The sequence below is a fragment of the Xenopus laevis genome, chromosome 6S (assembly GCF_017654675.1).
Source record: "Xenopus laevis strain J_2021 chromosome 6S, Xenopus_laevis_v10.1, whole genome shotgun sequence".
NCBI classification, from domain to species: Eukaryota; Metazoa; Chordata; class Amphibia; order Anura; family Pipidae; genus Xenopus; species Xenopus laevis.
In genome coordinates, this window is record NC_054382.1 from 95,613,912 (window position 1) to 95,636,906 (window position 22,995).

At 37.0% G+C, this 22,995-nt stretch overlaps 1 protein-coding gene across 5 annotated transcripts in view; it reads right to left on the reverse strand.

The window, feature by feature from the left end:
* The window catches only part of znf521.S (zinc finger protein 521 S homeolog), a 211,135-nt gene that overhangs the window by 115,750 nt on the left and 72,390 nt on the right, over positions 1–22,995 (reverse strand). For 4 of the 5 annotated variants that reach the window (XM_041567126.1, XM_041567129.1, NM_001091128.1 and 1 more), the window contains 2 exon segments: positions 8,516–11,862; positions 2,856–2,940 (listed from right to left, as the gene is read on the reverse strand). In XM_041567126.1, coding sequence (XP_041423060.1) covers positions 2,856–2,940; positions 8,516–11,862 — 3,432 coding nt within the window. 5 annotated transcript variants of the gene reach the window in all.

Below are 22,995 nucleotides of genomic sequence, written 5' to 3' on the forward strand. Positions count from 1 at the left end.
TGTCGGCCCCAGTGCAATCTCTCTATGTTTGCAGGGCCAAGCAGGCAGCTCCCCTTTGTTTTCCTGCCAAATTGGTCTTTTTAGTTGATGGTAAATTCGTACGATCGTACGATCGTTCTGAGAAGATATTGGTCTCACGATCAGGATCTGATCTTTTAAAAATCTATGGCCAGCTTTAGTCCAAAGTCAGACCAATCGGTTTCTCTGCTTATTCTCATGATCCTATAGAGAACACTCTTGTAAATCTTTATAGAATACTTAGAGGCACATTTATCAAAGGTCAAATTTTGAATTCGTGTAATTTTTTTTTTTAACAAAAAAATTTGAATATACTCTAAATCCGATTGGGGGGTTATTTAATAAAAAAAAATCGAATATCTAAAACTCAAACTAATATTACCGGCCCAAAAACTCAAATTGAATTTGAATCAAATTTGACCAAACTCGAATCTAATTTTTTCTCCGATAAAAAACTTGAATGTCAGTAAGGCTATTAATGTTCAAATTGGTCCCTGGACCTCTACAATTAACTTATACATGAACTCAGCAGGTTTTAGGAAGCGAATAGTCGAATTTGAATTTTTAAAGGGCCAGGGTTTGATAAATCTCAAAATTCTAATTAAAATTCTAATCAAGTTTGGATTATTCACAATTCGAATTTGATCATTGAAAAAAATCTGCAAGTTCGAATTTTCAATTTTCAATTTTTTTTTTGCTATTTAAATAAAGGAAATAAAAAAAACAGCAAATCTGTATCCTTTACAAGGAAACTGGTTGATCTGAAAATATTCCAACTGCACCAGGTAGTTTAAGTGTATACAGTGAATCACTGGGCTTCAAGTCAGGCAGACAACAAACATATGAAATTTCAGATCGTTTTAATAGAAAGTTATTCGTGCAAAAAGGAAATGTTTTTTAAGGCATCTGCCTAAAGAAATGAGAAGCGAAACTCCGAAGCAAAATTAATTCAGTCTAAAGTGCAAATAAATATTTAATTCATTTTGACTCTGGGATATTCACTGTGGATTTCGAAGACTCTGCCAACCAATTCTCATGGGCACATTGCTATCGACTTATAAACAAATAACCTGAACCTTCAAAATGTATATGCAAGCACATAAGATAAACGAATACAATCCAGTAATCTTGAGTCTGTAGAAGACCCGATTTAACATGGGCCTAGTTATGCAGTTCCATGAGAGCCAAGCACCTTTAGTTTGTGTAATGTCTGCTAAAAAACAGTTTGCATAATACAGACTGGGCTAACACAAACACCTCTCATTACCTGGCAATAGCAAGTTGACTATATAAAGAGACTAACAGAATAATAGGGATCTGTTTTCACAGACAATAGTTGGATCTTAAACAATATCTGTTCCATATCACTCTTCTGGTACCACAAGTTCTAAGCTATATGTGCTACAGGCATGGGACCTGTTACCCAGAATTCTGGGGACCTGGAGGTTTCCACATAACAGATCTTTCCGTAATTTGAATCTTCATATCTTACGTCTACTAGAAAATCATGTAAATATTAAATAAACCCAACAGACTGATTTTGCTTCCAATAAGGATTAATTATATCTTAGTTTGGATCACATACAAGGTACTGTTTTATTATTACAGAGAAAAAGGAAATACTTTTTTAAAAATTTGGATTATTTCATTATAATGGAGTCTATGGGAGATGTCCTTTCCATAATTCAGAGCTTTCTGGATAACAGTTCTCCTGATAACATATCCCCATACATGCACTATGTTTTTCTTCACACATTTTTCTTTTGTGGTGTACACCCATAACATGTTGTCTATAGTAGTATAACAAGCATCAAACAGTGATTGTCTTTGATACAATCCAACCTTTCCAAAAAACACAATACATCCAAGTCCGAGTTAGTTTTATTCTCCACAAATAAGTATTACTGATGACAAATTATGGATCAGTTACATATTAGTGTAGAGTAGAAAGGGTACACAAATGGTCACAGTGTTCTGTTAATCTACTGATCAAGCTAAAAGCTTTGTCTCAATAGGGCTTATTTGTGAAAGCAAGTGCAAAGTAGCACACAAAATGACGTGCTATTAAAGAAGGTACAGGAATGGGCTCTATTATCCTGAATGCATGGGACTTAGATTTTCCAGATAAGTTTTTTCCATAATTTGGATCTCCATACCTTAAGTCCACTAAAAAAACATTTATACGTTAAATAAACCCAATAGGATTGTTTTGCCACCAATATGGATTCACACAGCTTAGTTGCCATCAAATACAATGTACTATTACAGAGAAAAAGAAAATGGAGTTAGTTGCTTAAGATAAAAAGGATTATGAGAGATGACTTTCCCATAATTAGTATCTTTCTGTATATGAATTTCTAGATAAGGGATCCCAGATCTACCTTTGCTCATTGCAACTTGTAACTAATGCCAATGCATGGGTTTATCCTACTTTGATGAAATGAATGCAATTGTGCTAATGATGCAAAGATGAGCGCACATACAGGTGCAAGGAAGCCCTGGAGTTAACACCTGCCTTGAGAAAAGGAATGTTACTTCCAGGGCTATATTAGCATGGTGTACCTACGCTACAAACTGATTTAAAACTCTTACACATGGATGTTCTTAACTGCTATGTACTCATTCCTTGTGAATAGCAGAATGAAAAGATCACCCATGTAAATGTGGTTTGCAAAACCTATATATGTATGTATGTATATATATATATATATATATATATATATATATATATATATATATATATATATATATATATATATATATATATATATACACACACACACACACACACACACACACAGTAAAAATTCTAAAGAACAAGGTAAAGCTGTACTCACCAATCATGTGGTTTGCAACATGAACCTGGATATCCCATTCATTGTAAAAAACCATCTGACACTTGATGCATTGGTATGTTTTCTTCTAGAAAAGAAAAAATGTATTACTTCATTCTTTTGATTTTGGTTATTGAAAAAAGTATCAGGCTGCTCAGTAATATTAAGGGCTATGGAACACCAAGTTCATTGCAGTTTAAAATCTAAAGGTCTCCATCACAGTCACGCAACACACATACTAGGGTGTATTTGTTTAGAATTCATATAAAAAGGGTTGTTCAACGTTAAAGGGGTCCTGTCATCGGGAAACATGTTTTTTTCAAAACACATCAGTTAATAGTGCTACTCCAGCAGAATTCTGCACTGAAATCCATTTCTCAAAAGAGCAAACAGATTTTTTTATATTCAATTTTGAAATCTGACATGGGGCTAGACATTTTGTCAATTTCCCAGCTGCCCCCAGTCATGTGACTTGTGCCTGCACTTTAGGAGAGAAATGCTTTCTGGCAGGCTGCTGTTTTTCCTTCTCAATGTAACTGAATGTGTCTCAGTGGGACATGGGTTTTTACTATTGAGTGCTGTTCTTAGATCTACCAGGCAGCTGTTATCTTGTGTTAGGGAGCTGTTATCTGGTTACCTTCCCATTGTTCTTTTGTTTGGCTGATGGGGGGAAAAGGGAGGGGGGTGATATCACTTTATTTTTATTTTATTTTTTTGGAGAGTGAGGAAGAAAGTAGAAATCAGAGTACCCAGAAGAAATCCACGAAGACACAGAGCAAACCTTCAAACTCAATGCAGACAATGCCCTGGGCAGAACTGAATGCATAACCATACGACTGGAAGGCCCACAGCTGGCTACTCTGTTACACTTTTCTGTTTATACACTTTATTGAGCAGGTAAATTTGTTGATGCAATAAAAACCATAGAAAACCAATTAAATGGTAAATAGCAAACTGAATATCATGTAGTACAGGTATGGAATCTATTATCCGTTAGCCTTTACCCAAGAAATTCAAATATTTCCCATTTCTATTGAAACAAGCTTTTCTTTTCAATAGATGTCATTTTTTTCTCTCATATAATTAGACCGTACCATGCACATAATAAGTGTGTGGAAATAGAATTATGGTGTTATTTATTTAGTTCCCTTGTTCATCTGTCCAAACGAAGCCCCATTGAAGTGTGATTTGATTGGTCATCCTCTGGTGCACTATCCTTGTACACATTAGACCCACCTATCCAAACATCCTACAGTCATAGACCTATGTTTTTGAACATGTTTGTTGGCCCATGTTTGTGCAGAGTTATGACTCACTGGCACACAGGCCAACCAGAAGGTTTACTGCAATCTGTCCATTCAAAGGCCAATGAGACCAGCTTAAACAAAGTGAAGAGTTGACAATAGATTAATGGACAGATTTATCAAAGGTCAGATTTTGAATTTATGTGAATTTTTTTTACTCTTATAAATTTGAATATACTCACGACTCGAATGGGAGGTTATTTAAGAAAAATGTGAATGTCTAATATTTGATCAAATAGTCCCGACCCGAAAATTTGAATCGAGTTTTCCCTCCGAAACAAAATTGAATGTCAGGAAGGCAATTAACATATTCAAATGCTTCAACGGACCTCTACCACTGACTCGGACGGTTTTAGTTGGCAAATATTCGATTTAGAACTGTTTGCATGGTCGAGTGGTGATAAAGTGTACATTCGAATTTACATTCGAATTGAAGGATTAAAGTTTGAATTTGTGAATTTTGGCACAGAAAAAATGTAAAAAAATTCAAATTCAGATTTAAAATTCGACTGTAATAAATCTGCCCCTAAATGTAAAATTCTGCCTATACATGTGTAGTGTTTGCCTCTTCATTGCGACCTATCCCAACAATTTGCTGTGAGCCATCAGGAGTAGTCTGCATACAAATCACAGCACAGTCCTTACCTAAGGGTCAGGGCATGCAGACAGATTCAGGGAGATTAGTCGCGCCGGCGAATTACATCCCGCCGGCGATTTACATTTTAGCTGTTGGGAAGGCAGTTCGGGGAGATTAGTCGTCCCGAAGAAGAGGAGATTTGCAGCCGGGCAACTAATCTCCCCGAATCTGCCTGCGTGCCCTGACCCCAACAGGATTTTCTAGACTTCCCAGTTGAAGGCCAATCTTTAAGAAACCAATAAGCTTCTGGTTTGGTAGGGAATCTATTGTGTGGCGATCTTGTCTTTCAAATGCAACATTAAGCATTTAAGCCCTTATAGCGGAAAACCAGCAGAATAAATGTTTAGGGGACAATTGGAATTATTTCTGTTTGCAGATACATAAGGTCTTTGCAAATCAGCGAATGAATGAAATAACGAAACTTATAAAATAAAGCAATGTCCTGAATTTTTGGTACTATACCTTTAAGGTTAATAAAAATCTAACTGTTAAATGATTGAACTTTTTATGTTTCCCAGGAAGGAAAAGAATCACTCTGAAATGCATTTGAAATGAGCACTTGCAGGCAGTTTTAGATGAAGTATTAGTTATGTGAGCACGGACAATTACATAGAATGTAGAACACTATCTACATTTGGTTCAGAGTCATCTTAAGGGACAGATTTTCCTTCCTGCATTTTCAATAAGATGCAATCCCTAAGAATTAGAGGATTCCTAAGGTGAGGGTCCAGATCAATTTTAAACAAAACTGTATGCTGTAGAAATGTACAGTGAATCTTCAAGGGCTTAATTAAAGCAACCCATTCGTTACTACATGGATAGCAAATAAACACCAGAGCATGTGGGTTATGGCAACTGGCAATTTGACATCAGAAATGAAGTCACTGGAGAGAGAGATGAGCTGACCTACAGTGACAGAAGACCAAAAAGAAAAACAGCTATAAAAACACAGTTGATATTATTTTCATGGTCTTTTCATTCTGCTGATACGCCATAGGAAAAGATGAACTTCAATGAATTTCCCATATTTCACAGAGGATATGACCTTTACTATGTTGTGGAAGAATTAAATTAGGAAAGTGATGACTAGGTGTCCCTTTAAATGTCATATTCTGGATGTTAGCTTTTTTATTGCAATAGAATCTGTACGGCTATCCACAAGATTAAGTTGTCAAAAAAAAATGATCTGTGTATCTGTGTGAATTTCATCTTGCTGCCCTGACTATTGCAATATGCTATATGTAATATTTATAGCAGTTGTACATGTAAGTGGTTATTTTACGCTCTGGTCTAAGCAAGCATAGTGATGCAGAGGCTCCCTTGGCACAGCGCTGATTCCAATTTACCTCCGTTCAGGCTGCTTATTTTATGTGGTATTGAAAATGATAAAATAATAAATTAAGACCTTTTCCAAACCAGCCTCATCACACTACAGTTCAATAAAGCCAAAATATGGCGCAATCAGCTTCCCCGACAGACTACCTCTGGACAAAAACCACAAGAGCTTGCATTCCCTTAACTCTTTCGGTGCTATTTACACCTTGCAACTAATTCAAGCTGCAAATGAGGACTAATAGGGAGTAACAAAAAATAGAAAAGAGAAAAAGAGTTGACACAGCACATCAGTACAATTTTTTGTACTATTGAGCCCATGTACTTGAGAAAGGAGTCTATGTACTTCGAAACATACTGCTGGGGTCAGGAATCTGCTTTTAATACATTCGACTGCATCAAACATTAGGGGGCACATTTACTAAGCTCGAGTGAAGGATTCAAAGTAAAAGAAACTTCGAATTTAGGAGGTTTTTTTTGGGTACTTTGACCATCGAATAGGCTACTTCGACTACGATTCGAACTAAAAATCGTTCGACTATTCGATAGTCGAAGTACTGACTCTTTAAAAAAAAAACTTCGACTACTTACTTCGCCACTTTAAACCTAGCGAGCTACAATGTTAGCCTATGGGGACCTTCCCCATAAGTTTGCTAAGATTTTTCTGATTGAAGGAAATCCTTCGATCGTTCAAGAAGGATTTAATCGTTTGATCGAACGATTTTTTCCTTCGATCATTCGATCAAAGTATTTACGGTAAATCCTTTGACTTCACACATACATACATACACTATATTAAAGACCAGCACACCCTTTTAAAAAAAATGTTTTACATTTATTGTCTATACATTGTACCAGAGTCCAACGTTTCAGTCCAACAGGTCCCACTGAGAACTCAAACGAGACTCTGGTACAATGTATAGACAATAAAAGTTTATAATTTTTTTGTAAGAGTGTGCTGGTCTTAAAATAAATTTTCTTTGCAAATCTCTGGAAAATAAACATTATGTGCAGGAAACAATCTACGAAAACTGGTCATGGATCTTTCTTCCTTTTTAGACTTGGGATAATTTAAATTTCTAACTGGAAATGAAACATGATAAACATGTTTTATATTTAAAACTAAATAGGCCACAGGGCACTTATTGCTTGTCAGTCTTTGAATTTGTTATTTACTTACAAATAAATATGAGATAATAACTTGTTAACATATATCACAGATTTCAATGTGCAAAACCCAATTTAAATATTTCTCTTCTTATTTGTACCCATGTCAATGATTCCCATGCTAATCTGATTTCTCACAAATACGATTGCACTAGGCTTCCCACTGGAATTCAAGTAAATTAAAGGGAATCTGTCAAGATTTGTATGGTATAGTTTTTATTACATTGCAAGTAATTCAATCTACCATTTAAAATGTTATTCTTGAACCAAAAATATATATTTTTAGCTGTAATATTGGTGTGTAGGCAGCCATGTTTGGTCATTTTGCCTGGTTATAAGCTTTCAGCAAGAACCAGCACTTTTGAATGGAAATATTTTCACAAATTTTACTATGGAGTGCTATTCTCTTATCTTTCACTATGTGGGAGCATTTTTAGCAATGCAGGTGACGGGATCTCGTTACATTCCCATTGTTCTGTTGATGGGCTGTTAGGCAGGTAATAACACTCAATTTTGCAGTGCACCCTAAGGGTAAGGGCACACAATAAGATTCGGGGAAACGTAGCCACCTGGCGACAAAGTTCCTCTTCTTCAGGCTAATCTCCCTGAAAAGGCTACGCGCTGGATGTCGAATTTCAAAATGTAAATAATCTGTTTACTCTTTTAAAAAATGGATTACAATGAAGGATTCTGCGGGAATGTCAACCATACTCCAATATTGTGATCTTTTAAACAGAAGTAAAAAAAAAACAAATAAAAAAAAACTAACTCAAAAGCCTTTAATGATTAATGGAAGCAAGTCAGGACTGCATTGCCCCACTATTAGTCTTAATGTTATGCTTTGTGGCATCACTCAAATTGAATTCAGATATATTGCAATACTGTCAGTCTTTCAATCTGAAGTCTAAATTTTCCAGAACGGTATAAGCCTATTAGCTCTTAAATTTCTTTCTTTTTCTTTACAGGAGGTATTTGCTTTATGATTGGTGTTTTTGGTTTGTGGCCTTTCCATGTGGCCAGATGGTTAACAACAAGACAGCAACATTTACAATGGTGGTATATTTGTAGGGAAATTGATTTTATAAATGCTAGGGAAGAATAAAAACTAACCTCTCCTTGTGTAGGATTTTTTGCAAGTATATAAATACGTCTGGTCAGAAAATATCTTACAAAGATTTGGATAAAAAGGGCATAATATATGAATAGGACTTCAGAATATTTACCTCGTCAGATTGAGGACTTATCCTGGCCATTGGTGAAACTTGTGGCGTTTTCAGTTGTGTTGCACTGTTTTCTGATGTAAGCTCTCTGTGGATTGTCTGAATGTGATTTTGAAGTTCAGTTTCTGATTCAAATTTAACATTGCAGCTAGAACATCGAGTCTTTAGCACAGAAGTCTTATAATTTTTAGCTTCCACACAAGTTAGGCTGTCTGTTTGGCTTATAACCTGTCTGTTCGTACTTAAAGTCACATTGGCATTTGGACTAGCACTTTTGCTAAGATTAACACAGCTAGCACACAGGCCATAGGGCAGACCATTAATATCAAGCTTTACAAGATCCTGTTTTGAGCGAAACTCTTTCAGACACGAGGCACATTTATATAATTTCTGTAAGTTCTGTACACGACCTGCAGATTGAACTACAGATGCAGTTCCAGTTTTCTGCATATGAAACGTGCCATGGATTTTCAGCTCTAGAGTTGAGGTCACAGTCTGCATGCACACCACACAACGGAATCCTGTCAGGGAGTTCCGTAGATCAGGGTGCATCTGACAGTGCTCCAAGAAATCTTCCTCACATTGAAGAGGAAGTTTACAAATTCTGCAGTTGCCTGTGTCCAGGCTCTTACTGTGGGTAACTTTGTGTTCAGTAAGAGTTAAAAGGGAAGGAAATCTTTCTCCACAAATTGGGCACATGTAATGCTTTACTGGTCCCAAATGGGTCTGCATGTGTTCTCGCAATCCACCTTCAGAAAAGAATGTACGGGAACACACATTGCATTTATAGTTTCCCTTAATCAGTTCAGCTTTCTTCTTAACAATTGCACTCTCTCCAGGCCTGATATTATGGTCTCGAAGCTGATGGTTTTGCAGAAGGGATTCCATGGTATAAGCAGCTCCACATATGTCACAGCCATACATTGGCTCTGAAGTATCAATATCTTCTTCGCTGCCATCATGGCTATTATGGGACTCTTGATTGTTTGTGAGTAGCGTCTGTAGCTCCACTTCTTCTTTCTGAATTTGCTCTGAAGCTCCATTGGTTCCACAGTTTTGCGTTTTATCTTCAAATACACAGTGTTTTTCCCTCAAGTGTTTTTCCAGTAAAATAATTGCATGGAAAGCTTTGCTGCAGAATTTACAATTGTACTTTTTGCTGTGGGTTGTTATGTGACATTGCAGCTCTACCTCAGTGCCAAAAGATTCACCACAGAATATGCACTTGTGCATTTTTCCCTGGTTTTCCAAGTGATTGTGCTTCACATGGAGCTGCAAGTCAGTTTCTGTTCGGAAGTCCCAATTACATGAGGTGCACCGGTACACTTTTTTTTCATTACTATGCTTTACAGCCAGGTGAAGCTGAATGGAGACCTTAGAGTCAAACACCTCTTGGCACAGTGTGCACCGAAAAAACACAAAAGTGTGCATGTCAAGCAAATGCTTCTGTAAGTCATCCACTGATGTGAACTGTTTGTCACAGCTTTCACAGATGTAATATGTAGAGGTTATCATGAAGTGAATAGTAACATGCTTTAAAAGGGATTCTTGGTTTGGAAATTCTTTGTTACACTGAGGGCATGTTAGCTTTGGCAAAACTGTATCGAGATGGGTTTTTAAGTGAGTCTGAAAGCCATCGAGGGATGTGTATTTGGCACCACACTGATTACAGATATATTCACCTGCAAGTCTTGAAGGAGTGCCTCCCAAGGACTGCATCATTTTTAGAGAAGATTGTTCCAATGTAATAGGAGACAAAGGACTCAAGGCTCTAGATTTTTTTCCATTGTGGATGTAATTTAATGCCAAAGGAATATTTTTGTGATTCTCTTTGATGTGCTTGTTTAGTTTAAGGACACTGTTAAAGATTGGAGAATTTGTACAGTATGAACAAGAATACACCTCAACAACAGGTTCTTTTGGAGTTCCTAATACTGGGGAACCAAAACGAGAATTGCCAAGTTCACAATGAACTTGCCTAATGTGCTCTTCTAAAGATGTATCAGTAAGGAATCCCATATAGCAGTGGGGACAAAAGAAGGCATTGCTGTCTTTAGTAACAGGGTTTGGAAATCCATGTGAACTTCGTATGTGGTCCTGAAGCATATTAAGATCATTAAATATTTCAGAACAAAAGTTACACTGATACACCATGGCAGACATAGTAGAAACGATCAGTGCTGGATCCTGAGTTTCGTGTACCTGTTTCAGATGTTCGTTCAGATTGAAGAGGGAAGGTAAGACTTCTAAACAATACTGACAGATGTGAGCCTGCTCGGGTTTATCTAAATGCATAGTTTTAAGATGGATTTGTAAAACTGCCAGACTAGAAAAGAGCTGCTTGCTGCAGTAGATACAGCTGTATGAAACTCTTGCTTGTTTACTTGTTGGTGCATCACCTGTCTGCTGAACAGCTCTTTTCCTGCCACGGCCTTTTGCTAATGGGGGAGCAACTTCTACCATGGTTGAACTGTCTACAGATAAATTTGAATCAGGGGTGGTGCTTGAAACTGAAGTATATCCAACAGTAACTAAAGATGGACTGTTACTGGGATTACATGATTCTGGATGCTGATGGCTATCCATATGGCTGTAAAGCTCTTCAACACTATGAAAGTTTTCAGAGCAAATGTTACAAGAATTCTTTTTTTCGCTATTGTGTATTTGCTCCATGTGGTTTAGCAGCGATGTTTCTTCCACAAATAATTCATGGCAATACATACACTGGAGGGCACCCCGGTCATCATTTGGAGAACATTCTGGATGACATTCAGCTATATGCTTTTGGAGATCTTCAGGGAAGTCAAATCCTTCCTCACACTGACTACATTTTTGAGTGTCTTTCATCTTCCATTCCTCCATTCTAGACCCTGACTGAGAGCAGTCTTTGTTTCTTTCGTGCACTTGCATGTGACCATGTAAAGAACTAGATGATAGAAAACCTCGCCTACAAATGGCACATTTATATGGCTTGTTGGATGTATGAGTCTTTAAGTGAATCTTAAGATGATCACTTCTGGAGAATGATGCATCACATTCACTGCAGTGATATTTTTTGTCTCCAGTGTGCAGTTTTATATGGCGGTCCCTACTTCGCTTGTGTTTAAACAGTCTACTACAATATGTGCACTTAAAGGGTAGTTTATCACTGTGGCTTTGTTCGTGATGTTTTAAATAGCTGAGGCGGCTAAAGGATTTGTCACAGAACTGGCATGGATAAGGCAGTCCTGGAATACCTTCTTCTTCCCCAAAATCAAACCCTTCTCCGTGAATTGGTGATGCTTGATCTTTACTAGAAGGTGATGAAGCTGGCCACGAACATGTTGGATCATCTTCTATATCTGCACCATCTGAAATGGCAAAATATTATGTTTAATTAGATTGATAAATAATAAAGAAGTCCAAAGCAATATCAGGAATAGGGACAATGGTAGATTACAGATTAGGTATTTCAGGATTTCCTCACCGGAGTGGATCTATTACTACAGGAGTAACTGTTAAAATCCACCCCTGCTGATGTGAGGATATTCTGTATGATACAAGCACTGATGATGAGCCATGAGACCCAGAGCTGAACATTCATCCTATACATTAAACAAATAGAATGTGCACAAGATTGTATAAAAACATTTTATGTCCAGTTTTTTCTATGAAAACACACAGCTAGCTATGCAGTAAAGCTAGAAGACAAGTACAAACCAGAACTATAATGAAAACAAATTCCATATAAGCTTCAGCTCTTGGAAATAAGAAACTATAAACAGACTAATGAGAGGAGCATAGTGAATAGCAACTTGATAATTTCAGATATTCTACAATTTTTTTTTATTGTTATTTATAGGTTTCTTATTTTGTTCTGATAAAGAACACAATGCAAACATCGTCAACACAAGTTTATTTGAATGAATTTTGCAACCACTAATTTCTGAACCTGCATCGAATTTTTTTCTTCATATTCATTGTTTTTTAATAAAAAAAATATTTTTTTTACAAAATACCTGAACAATAACACAATAGTTTTTAGTGTTAAAATTATGTTGTGGTTACCTTAAAACCCAGTTGGTCATTTATACCCTTTGCCCATGTCTAGAATACTTGTATTTTGTCTTTTTCAATCCTCCCTTCTTCATTTCTTATATTATATCCTACATTGCTCTCCCAGAAGCAACAAGAGGTATTATCCAAATTAAAAAAATAAGCCAAAAAATTATTACCAATAACCAAAAATATAAATATCATCCAAAAAGGCAGTTCTAACACGTCCACTTTGAGCATACCTGTTTTGAAAGGGTCAGTTACAAATGTAACTATTATTTCAACGTACATGAATGTTTATTAATCGATTCCCCAGAGACTGATCTTAACAATAGCAGAAAAGTATGAGATAACGTAAGGGGTGATTGGTCTTCAATCCAATCTAATGTCCATTGTATTCTGGTTCAAGAGGTTTCCCACCATCTCTTCCTTTTCGGAAAAACATTAGCATGCTGAACTTCCTTAGGAAAACAGGGCCCGTACTTTTAAGTGACTGAGACAAAGAAAGAAACCGGAAACAGGAAAATTGATGAACTATTAGGGATGAAGCTAGATTTATCAGACACGCGAGAAAAATACATAAGCTTGCACCATAGCATTAAAAAAAATCAGCTAGCCAGAAGGATAATTATATTCAGAATTTCAGAAGTAAAGCTTGTTTTTTTTATTCATATACATTTCTATGCTTTACAGAAGACTCAAATTGTTAGATGCATTGAAGTATGCAAGTTGTAAAGCCATCACAGTTTGAGGCTGCAGTTTCTATCCCAAAAAGCTTGTCCAACTATTTTCTCAAAGGGAACCATCACCATTATAAAAAAAAAAGATTACAAAACTGTTTTGGATGCTTACTTTTTAGACAACTGTAAGCAAAGATATAATATTTAATTATTTGTGAGTTTTTCCAAACTAACCTGATCCAAAGACCCATTGCTGTGAGTCACTGACAGATTTCAACTACTCGGGCAGAGATACACGGGCAGATTCGGGTAGATTAGTCGCCCGGCAAAAAATCTCCTCTTCTTCGGAGCAACGAAGCACTCTGAGTGCCATCCCGCCATCGATTTTTATTAAAGCCAGCGGGAAGGCATGGAAAATCGTTGGTGGGATGGCACTCTGAGTTTTCCAAAGTTGCCTGAAGTTTCCTCGTGAGGCAACTAATATTCCCGAATCTGCCTGTGTGTCTCTGCCCTTAAAGATGCAGAAGACATTGCAGCATGCATTTACTTATCCCTTTTGATATACATAATTAAAGCACTATATACAGACCTTATTACCCCATAAGCTATTTATGCTTGCCTTCATAGTCTGCAAAGCATTAGTACGTTCCTCATCTTTCACATCAGTGACAATATTTTCGTTCTAACATGAAAGTCTAGACCGGTATGTATTATATAAACAGAAGTAAAGCCTACTTTCCTTTAAAGGTATGTAAAGTCTAAAATAAAATAAGGCTAGAAATGCTGTATTTTGTATACTAAATATAAACATGAACTTACTGCACCTCAAGCCTAATCAAACAAATAATTTATGCTTTCAAAGTTGGCTACAGGGGGTCACCATCTTGTAACTTTGTTCAACATCTTTGCAAGACTAAGACTGTGCACATGCTCAGTGTGGTCTGGGCTGCTTAGGGATCGTCATAAAGAAAGCTGCTTGAGTTCTGCATGGCTGGTAAGTAAGGCAGGGCTCCCCCTGCTGTTCATAAGTATGATTGTTTCCATGCTCAGCAGTTGGGGACCGTCTGACAATTCCTATCCACAGCAGTAAATGGGAGAATTTCACTGCATACAGTCAGCTTTCTTATAAAAACGGTACACATTTTTTAATTAAAGTATATTGGAGATAGGTTTCTTTTTCATTAAAGAAAGTAAAAATTGGATTTTATTTTTATGCCTTTACATGCCCTATAAAGTAAAAAGATTTTACTAAAATCTTAACCCCTTTACTTATCCACAGGAAACAGATGAGGATTCATTCTTTTCCTGCATCAAGAAACTGATGACACCACCATCTCACTATCGCTGCCAGATGGCAACCATCAAACTCAGTGAAAACAACCGAGCACCATTTCTGCATGGTTGCCCATTACAACAATTCTTTTTATTGAAGGCTGGAAATGGTAGGATTTGGGGATTTATTACTGCCCATGCAGATTTTTTTTCTTATAAAGGGGTTCTTCACCATAAGCAACCATAAGGAAAGGTAAACTTGTGATCATTGTTGTCAGGAAATGAAAAGACAGTTGGCACAGCAAATGTGTTATTATTCATTGCTGTAAAATGGCAGGTTTAATCAAGGCTTATCCAGAAATATTCACTATGACACCTCATTTAGAGCCATGATTTAAGGTGGCCATACGCAGGGATAGCTGATCGATGTCACCAAATGAGCGGATCTCTCCCCGATGTACCCACATTGAGCTGAGCAATATCGGGCTGATCCAATCGTGGGCCCTATGATCGGATCAGAATCAAGGCGATATGGGTGGTCGGATCGCGGGACCGCATCAACGAACAGAGGCTGCCGCAGTCTGCCAGTATTTTTTACTGTGCCCGTTCGGCATCTTACCGACTTTCGGGCAGATATCAATCGGGATGCCTGTCGGATGGCCCCAAACACGGACCAATAAGCTGCCGACTCGTTCTTTCGGCAGCTTTTATCAGCCCATTTATGGTGGCCTTTAGTTGTGCTTTGCAGGGTGTTAAATGTAACATCTATTGCATCATCCATTGCATAGAAGATCCAGCTACTGATACTTTACAGGCATGGGATCTGTTATCCGGAAACACATTATCCAGAAAGCTCCGAATTACGGAAAGTCCGTCTCCCATAGACTCCATTGTATTCAAATAATCCAAATTTTTTAAAAATGATTTCCTTTTTCTCTGTAATAATGAAACAGTAACTCTTACTTGATCCAAAGTAACATATAATTAATCCTTATTGTAAGGAAAAATCAGCCCATTGGGTTTATTTAAAGTTTACATTATTTTCTAGTAGACTTAAGGTATGAGGATCCAAATTATGGTAAGATCCCGTTATCCTGAAAATCCAAGTTCCCGAGCATTCGGGATAACAGATCCTATACCTGTACTACCTATACTGAGCAGCAGATATGCTGAACCTATCCAAAGTGAATTTGTGCTTTTCACACACCGGTTTGCCCGATTCTCTTATTATTATAATATTGTGACAGTCTGACCAATCAGTTTTCGGGGTTATCCTGTCCTACAGACCATCTTACACTTGAGTCATGCTCCACAGACAATGCACAGACTATTAACTCAAACAGTTATCTTTCCTGGCCCTTTTCATCAAAGGGCCAGATTCAATTCAGTGAGAAAAAGTTCTCACAGTTTATCACATGAAAAGTCAAGGACGAGATTCAATTCGAGGAGAAAAAAAACTTTTCTCCAAATTCAATTCCAGTTTTTTTCCCATAGACTTCAGTATAATAAGCTGCCCAACTACGTTGTACTGGCCCAACATTACCCTGTGGTCTAGTCAATGTTTTTTGGATCCAACAAATTTACATCATATGAATAACCCACGTTGCAGATATTCCACTGGATATTTATCATCAGCTGAAAACTTTCTGATTCAACAAATGAGCCATTGCTCAGCCAACTGCATGATGAACTGGATATAAACAGTTACTGGATATCTGGTATCAAACAATGAGATTAGTTTTTCTGAATTGAATTGCATCTCAAATTAAATCTCGTCCATGACGTTTCACGTGATAAACCTTTTTCTCACTGAATTGAATCTGGCCCCTAATCAGTAAATGTTAATTATGCACTTCAATGAAACAGTATTTTTAATATTCAAAAATAAATGTGTATACACAAAAACACACTTTATTAAACTTGACCAGAAACTAAAATGAATCTAAAGCTAAAAATGAATGTTTAAGATTAAAAAAAAAAAAAAAGTTCAAAGGCCGACTCCATTTTCATTTTTAAAAGTGTCTTTGTTAATCCACTTTGACATAAATTCCCTTTCCTGTAGAAATCCTCATACACTGCTCAGTGTAAATGTGCTTTCTGTGTCACAGCGGGTAGATTACATTTCACGTGGAAAGCACTTAACAGTGCAATGTTAATTTTAATTATATTTTTGATGCAGACATCTCACACTAGTTTTTTTTTCTAGTTTCATTCCAAACCCCCCCCCCCAAAAAAAATATTGTGCAGTCTTTATAAAGGAGTTTAAAGATGTTTTTTTGGAAAGTGAGCGTATGCTCATGGTTTCACCATTTCCATTCAGCACATCAAAAACAAGTGTGTGAACACTCATAGATGAAAGTATCAAACACTCCTGAGATTTCAAGTGGAAAGAGCTGGCTGATATTTCTCCAGGCAGACAGGAATGCCTACGATTTTGAAGCCTGAGTAAATAAAAGAGGTCCTTATTTCCTAATTTTGCTGGCTGGCTGTACTGCAGCAGTCTCTGAGTTGTTGCCAAAGGGGATGCAAAGCTGGAACAACACCCAGCAGCTAAAGAACTGTCTTTGTTAGCAAGCCAGGCTTTCCTGACCATCTTCAGGCAATAAAACTGCCATATCCTGCATGAAAGACCTCCATCTTAAGCCTGATCATTCTGTAGACTGTCTAATAGGGCTACACACAGATTTTGCCTGATTTGTGCCGGGAGGGGACAGCTGGAAACTCGGTTAGTAGCAATGTAACACCTGCTCAGTCATATTTATTGGGGAAATTGCTAGATACCAGCTTAATTTTCCTGTGGTATTGTGTTATATTTCAACACACAATGAAGCAGGTAAAAAAAAATATATCAGAAAAAAATAATTCCCTGGTATTTAACCCCATCGCACCAGTTATATATTAATATAGAAACAGCCCAAGGGATCTTTTATATAAATGTAAAAACATAACAGCTAAAAGCTATTAAGCCCATGCACACGCATATGCACTCAGCTCTGTCATGTGCAGTGACACGGGCAATCTGATCAGTGCAGGCTACTGATTAATGCACTGTAATTGCTATTATCACATTCAGATAAGACATTTTGGGGGCAGGGTCTGTTCACTGAAACATTGTCACACTGAAATAAGGTGTATTTGTTACCTTTATAGTACGACTATATTTTTATTTCCACAAAGTAATGATTTCAGAGATTTTGATACTTATCAAAGTCATATTCCAGTCATAACATGTTGAACAAGAGGTACTGTATACCTTTTAAAATGTGTATTCCTGTGAGCATTTCAGGTGCTGCAGGATGATACTATTATGATAGAAGGACAACACAGAATCTTGTTGCACAGACATAATAGGTTACCTGGTCCTCTACACTATCAAAAGAGTCACAGTCCACATACCATAGACAAAGAAAGATCAAAATGATAAAAAAAAAACCATGACCTGATCATTAAAAATGAGGTAAACCACACCTATGCTGTTTACCTAAACTGTGTTATGTTTAAAGATATTTTAAGCAAATACATAGACTGTTAATATCCAGTACAGGTTAGCTCTATAGAAGAATGCACACAATTTGTTGGCACCAAGTAGCCTAAATAAAGTTACACTTATTATTTCACCAATTACGTCCCATGATTTCATATAAAAGTTAAAACAACCATACAATATAAGCTGAAAACCCAGGCTGCAAGAAATTTAAAAAAATAATAAATTGAACGCTTAATCTGCGGAGCTTTTACGGCAACTATTATGGAAACTAGTTCAGCACGAGTGCATAGGGTACAATGAACAGGGCTTCATTCCAAAATGACTATGCTACAGTTTAAACATCTTCTAGTTAAAACACACACCGAAGGTAAACAGGGAGGTGTGCTTCTTGCTGTGTACCAAGAAGAATCTTTAAAGGAGAAGGAAAGGTTAAAACTAAGTAAGCCTTATCAGAAAGGTCCACCTAAATATACCAGTAAACCCTCAAAGTATTGCTGCTATGAGTCCCCTGTCAAAAGAAACACTGCATTTCTTTCCTTCTATTGTGTACACATGGGCTTCTGTATCAGACTTCCTGCCTTCAGCTTAAACCTCCTTGCCCTGGGCATGAGCATGCTCAGTTTGCTCCTCTCCCCCTCTTCTCTGCTGTAATCTGAGCCCAGAGCTATCCTAAACAAACAATGGACCTGTTTTTTGCAGGACAGACCCTAAAGCTGGCAATACACTTATAGAACTGTGATTGTTTAGCATAAGATTTTGCCACCTATATGTAAAGCCAAACCAGACTGGTCATTTGGTCCTCTAGATGTGCCGATTAATGTGACTTAAAACCTGCAGATGGATATCTGGTCTATTTTTGGCCAGGGAGTAAATTAATGAGGGCCAATACAAGGGCAGGGAACTGGGTGTGGTCAGGACTTGCTGGTGACATGGTCTAATTTGTCCAGCATTTCAATATTCTAATACTGATAATATTACACATTTTTAGTAATTAAGTAAAGCCATTCATTTTGAGGTTAGAGTACCTGTTTGCAAAAATGGCAGTATGTATTACCATAAAAAATAGTGGCTTGTGTAAAAAGGCAATATTTACTGAGAAATAGATACGCCAATTTGGTAAGATTATTTAACAGGCCACTTATTATATACATTGTCTGTAGGTAAAGTATTCATTCTGAAGGTATAAAACACAGCAGCCTATCCACTTTATTATGAATAAATCCAGTAATACAGGCCTTTTCTCTGAGCCGTAATATAACCACAGCTAATTTACTTCACATCTCTAGCACTTTCCTTTGCTCACTCAGTCCTCTCATAACTTATTTAACTGCTTGAAAACTAATACTCTCTGCACAGCAGTTAAAGAAGAAATGTGAACTTTAACAATTAATTTATAATTTACAGATGTTTTTAAAATCTATCAATATTTGAAGAGGGCTCTTAAAGGGACACTTAAAAGCAATGCCAATAAGGTTTGCAGGGTCATCCCATTACTTTTATTAACCAGATTGGCTTTCTCAGTTGTTTAATGCCATATGAGCACTGAGCTACATTCGTTTATAGCTTGAGAGACCTGACTGATATTTTGGTCGAATTGTATTAATCTAATTTTCACCTGAACAGCCCTTCCAAATACTGGGCTGTCTGGGTGAAATCTGGACAGGTGGCAACCCTATCTCCTACTCCTACCTATTATGGATTCATTAGATTTCCAACATTTTTACTCAAATAAAAACTACAGGTCAGATAGTAAAAAGCCAACTAGCTCTTTAACATTTTGATCAGCAGAGAAATGGTCATTAGCAAGATAATACTGGATGTGGTTACAATCCATTAGGACCTTGTTACAGTGAGGGGGGGGGGGTATTTGTTGCCTGACCTTAAATTGCACTTTATCCAAGTATTCGTCTCCTTTCCTTTTTTTCCTGACAGTATTAAGGAAAGGAACAATGCCTGCTGATGGCAAAGTTAAATTCTACCTTTCATTCTACTTTCTTTGTGGCTTTGTTCCAATAAGGAGAGGAAAATATCGTTGCTCAGAAAGAAATGAAAGGAGATCTGACTAAGAGCTTCTGTCTCTGACAGTTTCCAGTCAGGACGCTTGCTGGAACTCTTCACAGCCCGAAACCAAGGCTGATCCAGACAGCAGACATATTATACCCCTGTTTGTAAAGCCCTGAAACTTATGCCACTTCCTCCCTGTTACCTTGGCTTTGCAGTATGAAATACGGTAAATTAAGTGCTCTCGTCAGGGTTGCAGAGGAGATTTCACCTCATGGAACCATTTTATTGTGTCTTTATAAATATTGGCTTCATTTACTTCCTGTCTGAGAGCTTTGAATCCGCTCAAGGTGTCTTATCTCCCGCTACCGGGGTTACTTTCAAGTCAAAGCATACAAAGGTTCCGTGTTTTGAAAGGGTCTAAATTCATAGCAAAAGTCTCACCTCAGGCTTCCTGCAAATCTAAACATATCTAAAGCAATAACTGAAAGACAATGTTTCCAGCATCAAGCATTTTATTATAAATAAGTCAGAATTGGTCAGTCAATATGTCATGTTATGTGGAAAGGGAAGAACTTAATCACTTTGGAAAACTTTTTTTTCTCTCCACTGTGTGAAAACATAGAAGATGTTTAAAGTCACTACTGCTCTAAAAGTATTCCCCCCCTTGAGATCATGTTGTCACATACTTTCAGATTTTCATATACTGCCTAGGATTAAGTGAGATGACATCTCCACACCATTACGGGGAAATAAAAAACCCTTGAATACACATTTCCAGTACGATCAGTAAAAGGGGAATACGACAAGGGATCTAAATAACCGGCAGCAAGGATAACAGAACCAAATTTAAATATGATTCAGAAGTGTGAGGAGAAGGGTTGAGAGAGACAAGGCTAGGCTTCTTCTTTCTGTATGGCGAGGCCCTGAGAGAATATTACTCTGTGATAAATAGGAGCTTGGTCAGGAGGGAGACAAAGTCCTTGGAATAAATGTACACTGGCTTTAAGGTTGTAGGCTTACAAATGAGTAATTCCCTGTGTAGAATAGCCCCCCATCATTCATTTAACGGCAGGGGGCAAAAAAGCAGTAGATAAGGGATACAGCCTGCGGGCTAATTATATAAATTGTTACTATGAATGCTTACCTGCTATTTTCAACAGCCCTGGGACTCTTGCTTTGTATACATGATATCTTTTCATGACTTACAGAAGACCTGAGCAAATGTTGTATTGTAAAGTAGGGACTTTCATTTCAAGAAGTTTGGAATAAAAACACTGCTATAGAACATTCTTTTACAGTGCTACATCCTAATTTTTTTTTTATGTCTGGAGTATTAAAGGCAGACATTTCCTCCCTAGTGTCACGTAGGATGTTTATGTAGGAAATACTGCAGATGAGATCTACCTCTACTCTTCCTATTCTCCAGCTTGACAGAAGGAGCATTGATATCATACGATATGATAGATATTAAGGTATTAATTACGTAATGCCAGGTCATTTAAGTCAGCAATAGTGCCATGATCCAGAAATATGTTTCACCAGGAAAAGTTAGCTTAGCTGTCCCTGATTTTATCTTTTCTTTACTACATGAATCGTGAGCAATAACTGATCGATTTAGAAAAGTAATTTTCATTTTGCCAGAATCACAGAATTTTCATTTTGCACAAACTATAGAAATTCCCATCTTTCCTCCACTGCTGCATGGAATCGCTACATACCAAAAGGGTTGGCAAAACCTATTTTAACGCAGAGGTAAAATTTTTGCATAAAGCAATTTATTTTTGAATAACACATTTTTCCAAGAGTTACATTTATTACAGGAAATTCGCTTCATTTCAATTTCACTAGGCTAAAACCATCACTCATTTGAATGGATCTAGTGAGCAAAGGAAATGAATACAGAACCACTTAATCAATATCATTAAAGGGATTGTTCACCTTTAAATTAACATTTAGTATGACTTAGAGAGGTATTTGCAATTGGTTTTCATTTTTTATTATTTGTGGTTTTTGAGTTATTTAGCTTTTTATTCAGCAGTTTGCAGTTTCAGCCATCTGGTCGCTAGGGTCTAAATTTACTAGTAACCAAGCACTGATTTGATTAAGAGGCAAATAAGAGACTGGAATATGAATGGGAGAGGCCTGAATATAAAGATTAGGAATACAAAGTAGTAATACCAATATATGTGTAGCCTTACAGAGCATTTGTTTTTTAGATGGGGTCATTTGAAAGCTGGAAAGATGGCAAATCTAAAAATTACAAAAGAGAGAAAATGAAGACCAATTGAAAAGTTGCTTAGAATTAGCCATTCTACTACATAATAAAAGTTCCCTTAAAGGTGAACCACTCCTTTAAGGGTAAGGAAATTTTGGGATTCCAATTTAAATGTGGTCACACCTGTTTGGAGCAATGTCCTAGCAATCCATGCTAGATGTTAAATTAACAAGTAGATGCTGTTCTTATTTCGAATCTGATGGGCATTATACACGCATGAAAACGTGCCACATTTTGTAATTGTAGTGGGCCCTGGTGATATTTATGGCGGTAGCTGATCATAATGAACAAATAACACTAGCGTTGTGGGTTTATTTCATTATTTGATAAAGACTTTTAAATGTGAATAAGCCAACAGCAACCTTACATTTCATAAAGCCATGCCTTATTTACGGAAACCAAGAAGAGTTCCTGTGTAATGAAGTCACTGCACCTCTTCATCTAGAAGCGTTGGCCAATAAATGCATCACAGAGGATAAACTTTACAGAAATTTTGCCATGAAAACCAACGGAACCACAAAATGTGAGCAAAATGGCAAGTCACAAACTCAATAGTCAAAATATACATACAGTTATGGGAACGGTTATCTAGAATGCTCTGGACTTGGGGTTTTCTGAATAAGGCGCCTTTCTGATATTTGGATCGCCATATCTTAGGACTACTACAACATCATTTAAACATTTAATAATCCCAATAGGATTGTTTGTCTCTAATAAGGATTAATTATAT